Source organism: Morone saxatilis, unplaced genomic scaffold (genome assembly GCF_004916995.1).
Source record: "Morone saxatilis isolate NCDOM2014 unplaced genomic scaffold, NCSU_SB_2.0 Contig19, whole genome shotgun sequence".
Classification (NCBI taxonomy): domain Eukaryota; kingdom Metazoa; phylum Chordata; class Actinopteri; family Moronidae; genus Morone; species Morone saxatilis.
Window position 1 is genome coordinate 9,430,986 of NW_023339751.1, and position 7,863 is coordinate 9,438,848.

At 40.5% G+C, this 7,863-nt stretch overlaps 1 protein-coding gene across 1 annotated transcript in view; it reads right to left on the minus strand.

The window, feature by feature from the left end:
• The window catches only part of LOC118329848 (vinculin-like), a 24,608-nt gene that overhangs the window by 13,072 nt on the left and 3,673 nt on the right, over positions 1-7,863 (minus strand). Inside the window, exons 2-6 of the mRNA XM_035664174.1 lie at positions 4,961-5,031; positions 3,688-3,838; positions 2,931-3,039; positions 1,226-1,348; positions 259-419 (exon numbers count right to left, since the gene is read on the minus strand). Of these exons, the coding sequence (XP_035520067.1) occupies positions 259-419; positions 1,226-1,348; positions 2,931-3,039; positions 3,688-3,838; positions 4,961-5,031 (615 nt within the window). The remainder of the gene's footprint in view (positions 1-258; positions 420-1,225; positions 1,349-2,930; positions 3,040-3,687; positions 3,839-4,960; positions 5,032-7,863) is intronic.

The window sequence follows — 7,863 nt, forward strand, 5'->3', positions numbered from 1 at the left end:
AAAGAAAAGAAAAAAGAAAAACCAGGAGTTATACTACCGAGCAAAAAGAAAAGTGGAGACAGAAAGTAAAGAGTGAATTGTTTTTTGGAGGTGCTCTCTGCAGCACAGAGGGGTCGCGTGTGTGGCTATGTGTGTGCAAACAGGCACTCCAAAGCAAAAGTGATTATCTGAGTTGTTAAGTTGTGTTTTTTTTAGGGGGGGGGGGTTAGGGTATAAAATGAAGAAATTCAGAGTTCAAATGTGCAGCACAGGTCATACCTTATTGGCCCAGGCGTCTTCATCCCACGTGGTGAGCTGTAAGACTCTTATGATCTCGTTGATTTCAGCGCTCATCTTTTCAAAGGTAAACCTTCTGTTCCTCTCTGCCTCCTCGACGCCGGCACCTCGACTGCTCTTGGTGGCCACAAAAATCTTTATAGCTGAGGGCAGAAACGTGAGAATTGATGATTACAGTCAAGCAGGAGCATTTATTTATTTCAAAATATATAAAAAACTGTTATCAAAGTAACTATTTGTAGCAACCCCCTTAGCAATGTAGTATCAGAATATGATCAGATATTATCATTCACTTGTTAGCAATCAGTTTATTATTTATACAGCCGGCAGATACAAAGCAACATCAGCATAATTTTTCTCCACCAACTCCTGAGGGAAATTTCTGACTCTTTGCTACTGTAACTTGGTCTTCCTGGTGGTGAAAATTGGATTTGTCAGAGCGTCCCTACAGAAAACATCGGCCTGCAGCAGCCAAGATTGTGAGAGTGAACTAAAACACTGAAGTTGCAGGTCGGATAACAAACCAATGAGCTGATACTAAAACGCTCCGTATATCTGAGGGAAATCAGAATCGGGTGATCATTATCTGTGGATTCAACACTACTTGTGCGTCCTTTCACAAGCAGTCATGTGATACAATGTGTAAAAACATTGATTATCTGTGATCTTGACAGAGGAAACTGTCGGTTCAAACTTTTTTGACATTATATACACATTTAACAATGTACAGCTTGCAAGAGCTGTGACGGTGTTTCTCTTCCTTGCTGGTGCCGTATAAAGTATGAGAGATGCTAGCAGAGCAGCTAGTGGGCGATGTATGCCTGTAGTCAGTCTGACATCCCCAGCAACTAATTACTGTAATTAACAGCGTTGCTATAACAACTGTTGGATGCTCAGTGACCTGCACTGTCGTTTGCCTTCACACACACACACAGTCGCACATACACACCTGATATAAGAACAGGCAGCAGCTCTTTGACAGTGTTCATGGAGTTGACGAGCATCTGCCTGTGTTCTTGGTGCGTAAGTTCCTGCTGCCTCTCCTCAATCATCTTTGACATTTTGGTCATCCCTGAGGAAAATAAAGAAAAGTAGGGAGAATTTATGGTGCTGTGAAAGTTAGAGGTCATTCAAATCAAACCAAGCAGCATGTAGAATACAGCAAATTCTTAATAAAAGCCCTTGCAAATTAGCATCAGCTTTAAACACTATGATACTTGAATTGGATAGCTGTCGCCTTTGTTTGTATGTTCCAATAAATAAATAATAGTGACCTTGAGTTTGATGTTAGTGTCACAGTTTTAACTACGCTCCAACAATCAGAGGCCCAGGGCATCCGCCAGTGTTTTCACCAACTGAGTAGTTTCAACACATCCAAACAGATCATTACTCCATGAACGATTGATCTCGTACAATGAAAGCATCAGTCAAGTGTGAGAAAACCTTGCCATTGGATTTCCTCCAGCTCATTATGCCACCGTGCACTGACAACACAATTGACCTTCTACCTCTGATGATAAATAGCCTGTTTACGGTCCCGCTCTCCTGCCAGGGAAAAAGACTCTGATCCTTAATCACAGCATCTTAGTGTCAGAGGAGCAGTCGGTACTTCTCATCATGACAGATGGTTTTTAACCCAGAGAACGGTTTAAAATAAAGGTTGATTACACAGTTCAGGTTTTAGTGCTGATTCTTATAAAACAACACCACCAATGCCAAATAGTGTGATGCTTTTGTAATTAACCTGTTTGTCTAAATCCCTAAAACAACAGTAATTATCGGGACAGTTTACTGAATGTATGAGGTTTTTAATCCAGTTGCTCGACTACAAATTGACTGATGCATTTGTTATTGATGATCAAGCACACACAGCGTAAATGGGGCTGCAACTGTTACTTTCATTACCAATTAATCTGCTAATTATTTGCTTAATTAATCGATTCATCATTTGAACTATAGATTCACAGGAAATTGTTAAAAATGTCCTTCAGAAGTTCAAGGTGAACATATTCAGTTTACTTTCACATAAAAGAAAAAAAACAACAACAACTAATTTTCACAAATTAGACGCTGGAACGTAGTAAATCTTTGACTTTGATTTGTGCTTGAAAAATTACTTTTTGTGCTTTTTTTGCTCAATTAATTGGTTTTCTAAAGAGTTTCCCACTTTTTTTCTGTCTGATTGTTTCTGAACTGGAAGACGCTGTTGCTGCTGTCACTGCATATTAACTCTAATAACACAAGATTTTTTATGTATTTTGAGGCAATTTATTGCTCACTTGGCTTGTTAGCAGTAAAACATACCTGTTTACTAAGTTACTTTCTTTGAAAGATGAAAAAATCTCATTCTAGTTCATGTGTACTGTTGAGGTCCTTTGCAACATCCCTGGTTTGATTTTGCATGCCCCCTCTCTCCCCATATTTCCACACTTTTTTCTGTTATTAACTATTGAATAAAGGGCCCAAAATATAATCTTTAAACATTCTTTTGTTGATGAAAATACCTACTATGTATGTGCTCAAATACATTTTGGATGGGGGATATTTTATTACGACTCAACTTTACCCCTAAAGCGACATTTTAACAACCATGTGGAGTTGTAGCAGCTTTAAAGTTGCAGTATTTAAAAAAAAAAAAGAAAGCTCCTGCTGACCTGGTCCCAGGTTCTTGGTGTAAGTGATGAGGTCCTCCATGGTCTCCACCACCTCAGCTACTGCCAGATACTCTAGGATACCTTTACATACACGAATTATCTTACGCACCTGGGACACAACACAGACATAATCACAGGCAGATGAGAGCTTGTATACAGGCATGAAACAACGGCTGATAACGGTAATTAGAGGAAAACTACATTAAGAGAACAAAATTCACTGTGTGCACAAGCTTTTTTTAGACAGCGTTGACCCTGTTGTTTGTGTGGTGTCTTTGTGTGTGTGTGTGTGTGTGTGTGTACAGTCTTGTGATGTACATCTTGTGACTGTGAGAAGTTGCTCTTTCAAAAATGAGGCTACTGATGAGACATGGTGAGCATTATCACGTGCCCAATGTGACTCCACTTATGAAGCTGCCATCAAACATTCAACACACACACACACGCCACTCAGGCTGGTACATACCATATCCTCTCACACACACATACAGAAAGAGCCATCACACACACACACACACACACACAAACACACATCCTGAGTTATGACAGAGGGAAGTCATTTGATCTCAGTGATTAGATCTGGCTGCATTTGAGACTCCATTACAGACTTGCTCTAAGCTGAGTTCCTCCTTCCTCTGTGCAGCTATATAAAGCTTTATTTCCCTGAAAGATGCCACACGTCTGAAGTAAGAGGGATTCTCAGGACAAACAGAACCAGCGACCAGGGCACGCACGCACACGACAACGAGCAGTCTACCTCTGCCTCATCAAAGGTAAGGAGCAGGTCGGACGTTCCAGACAGTATCCCTCTAGATCCATCGATCAGATAATCTCGTGCAGGAACAGAGTATGGATCTGCCTTTAGCATCTGAGCCGCCTGGACGAGCTTAGAGCTCGAGTTCTCCACCCTGAAAAAACACAGCTGGCTTAAGACGAGCAGTCTGGATCAAACCAAGCATATACATTTACCAATAACAGGAATGTATCACCTTGTAAATCACATAGATCAGGAAAAATAAATTTCCTGGTAACAACTAGGCTTACAAGATGTTACAAGGTGCAAACATGGGGGAAATGTGTTGTGCACCAAATTTGAAGAGATTTTTCTGCATTTGAAAAGGTAATAACTCCATATGAGAAGCAATGACAAAGCCTTGGATGCTCTGTAATTAAATTTGGGATTTAGAGTTTGTTGTGTTTAATTATATACATAAATAACGTAACCTTTAATGCTGCTAAACAACCATGCACAAATGTTCAGAGTTTGGGGCTTTCATACCAATTCAATAAGAGATCAATGACTACTTTAACCTGAAGAAAGTGATGGATTTTAAGAGCACTTGAATAAAGTCAAGTCCCTCCTCTTTCTGACCCCATTGGTCAGGGTATCGATGGCTGCTGGTTCATCTATATTTAGGCTGGTTCACATTCCCACACGCCCCCTTCTAAGCCCTGTGAGTGAGATTTATGGTGTAATGCCCCTTGTATGTGCGAATGGGCCTGAGAGAGCAGTGTGTGTGGATCTGCTCGAGGTCTGGTCTGGTGGTTTTCTTAAAAACTGAAATAGTAATTAGAAAAACTAAAAAAACAATTTTGTTGACAGAAAAGGGGAATCAAGCAGAAGTGGAAAAAAGTCAAAGTAAAAGCATGAACACACAAATTCAGCACATACAGGCAAGCAAACACAGCCTGATGTCTGAGTCCTGGGATTGCTGAGTAGCAGCTCTCCGCCGGCACCCAGAATTCAAGTCAGCTCTTTGGATGCAAGCTGGAAAACAACAAACAGCCTCTCAGCAGTCTGGATGCTGGAGCCGGACTGTCACCCGGGCTCAGCCTCAGAAGTGGCTCTTTGTTGCAGCTGGGAACGCAGCCACGTTTCCTGACATTAAATCGGCTGGAATCCTCTTTTTAACAAGTTCTCTGTCCGCTGAGATAAAGTGGACCATTTCCATGATGTTGTCTCTATGTAATTGTGTGAGTTACTGTGGGTGAGAGAGGGGCAGAGGGAGGAATACAAAGAACAGACTTACTTAATGAACGCAGGGGGCATGTCTCTCTTCATCACCTGGTCCTCCGTGGTTTGAACTGTCTCCTTCCCCACCTGCAGCACACACAGGTGAACCGTTTATTTTATTCTCATTAGCTGCAGCGAGACAGGAAACAGTATTCAAGCGAGCACTATTAATAGTCTGAAGGGTGAACGGGTGTGCATCAATTCACACCTATTTCAACTATGCGTGCATGTCATATCTTTCAAGCTATGAAATGCAATGCAATGCTCCAGTTGACTCGGTTGTTTTTATTCTACGAAGTCCGAGAAGAAGCTCAAAGCACCCATATGTGGCCGTGAACTGGATGTGTGTAGTGCTGATTTCATTTAGTCATCAGTACAGTGACGACGAGGCAGAAAGTGTTTGCTAGGAGTGTAATCATTTTCCACATTACATCAGGCACAAATGATATTCAGGGCCTAAAGGTAAATGTATGTTTTCTTTTTACCGAGCAAATTGGACCTGACAGTCAATGACTGAGTATTGATTTTTCTATTAGAGTAGGTAGATTTCTTTCCTCCTGTGGCCCCACAATGTTTTCTTTCTGAATGTGATTCAAACTATAAACTTCGATGTTTTCATGCCCTCAAATTTCTTTCAATACATTAAAAAGGACCTTGATGAACTTTTTTTTGTAGATTTGGTTGCAAACAATTAATATTCTCCCCCCAAAAATACATAAACAACGTAAAACATATGAGCTTCTATTCTGCAGTCAAACATTTCAATGCCAGTGACAAACAAAATTAAGTATTTATGTCCTGCTGTGCATTTATTGTATTTAATATTTCTTCTGTTTTGTTCTGTTTATTGCAAAGAAACATTATCACTTCCACAGCTACATAATGTTGTTACAACAGAAGTCAAAATATGGACTCTTACTTATAATTAACTGTTTACTATAATTTAGTTCCTGTTCCCCTCTTGAATTGTTATTTTCTGTGCTGCCGTGATTTAGTTTTTCTTTTATTAAGGTGATATTCAAGTAGGTGTGCACATTTTTTGGCTTTATTAGCTGCTCACCTCGTAAAACGAACTATATCTTATCTCCCCCGCCTCAAGGAAGCAGAATAAGAAACATGCACACTGTAAACAACTGAGGATGAGAAGTTTTACAAGAAAATTGTAACCTCTCCTAAATGTTCCTGTTTTGTCATAGAAATTGTGTAAATCACAGTTACACAGAATGGTGACATCACTCATTTCTACAACACACACACACACACAGACACGCACACACGCACTTGAGATGCAATTACAGTGAGATGATGACATCAGTTTGTACTGCGTCTATGAAAGTTGGTTAATAGACCTTCTGGCTCCAGAGACTCAGGAGGCAGCCATCAAACAACACAAATTCACTGATCCATCCAGTCTGCCCCTCACATGTGATTTATTCTCAAATTTTACAGATCATTTTGCAGATTATCTACAAGAATAGATTATTATTTATCATTTATGATGGTAGGCTGGTAAGAACTGAATTATAGCAATAAAACTAATTTCAGTCATGCTACTCTATGTTGTACTTGTAATACACCAATAAATAATGTCATTATCAGTGTTTTTATTCCATAAACCACAGAAACACAAGATCTATTCTCATTTATGCAACACAAAATAATTGCACGTTTTTAAGCATGAACTTGAACAAAACACTAGTAAACCTATGACTGCAAGGAAGACACAAACAAATATCAGAAGGCTTAAATGTGTCTGTCTATTTCCTTGTTTAAAAGAGGAGATTCCCGACTCTAAAATGTGAGGAATGCAGCTCTACGAGTAGAGTGCACCCTGATGAACCCCCCCCGACACTCCGGGACAAACTTGCCAAGTCATATCAGGTGACTTATCAAAGAGCTGCGTGAGCTCCAGAGTTTCCTGTAAGCAGCAACACTTGGCATCGATTATTCAATACATAATAAATGCGCAGTTAAGTGGTTTGCTGGACGCACTGACAGTGTGATGTGTGTGCAGTTGTACAGCCAGAAAGGTGTGACTGCTTCAGCTCTGGTGTGGGTGCAGCTTTCATACTGTCTTTTTTTAAAATCAGCTTATTGTTTTGGATTTTGCGTACTTATTAACTTTGTCTGCTGTCTAGTCCAGAGTGTGTCAGAGCTTTTTCAATAAAAAACAGCTGTCTGCTGTTGTTGGAAACAAAACTGATGAGAGCGAACAAAAACATTAAAGTTGCGAGCCTTAAAACCAACACAATGACCAGAAAGATGCTAAAACGCTCTATGGAGCTGTAAGGAACAGCAAGAGTGATGATGCTCTGTAAGTGAACCCTTTCACGTTACACATAGTCATCTGACCCTATATTCATACAAAAATGTATTAGCAAGATGGAATGAATCAATTAACCAATCTATCAAAACAGAATAAAACGTTCTTTTAAATGATACAATTCTGCTATATAATAAAAGCCAGGAGTAGATTTAAAGCAGACTGAGAAGCAGAGGGGATGTGTGGACATACAGCCGGAAACTCATCCTGGGTCTGCCAATGAACAAGAAGAGATGGCTTATATTTACATGGTGGAGCAGGCTGAGATCAGTTGGTTTGTCTGTGTGTGTGTGTGTGTGTGTGTGTGTGTAGGGGGTGGAGGTGGGAGGGTGGACTATGATGCTTGGCAGAGTGTGGTCTGAAGACGCCAGAGACACTTTCCCTCCCTCACAGGGTGCCGGCGTCCGACTGAAAGTGGCTATTTCTCTTCCTCCTGCCATCCCTCCTCTTCTTTCCTCATTCTGCATCACGCTGTTTAACAGTTTTAGTCGACAGTCCTCGCATCCCTCCTCTCCCTCTCGCTCTCTGCTCTGTTCTGTCAGTGTGTGGTTACTTCACTCAACGGTAAATCTATTTATTCCTTCCTCTCTCTCCCC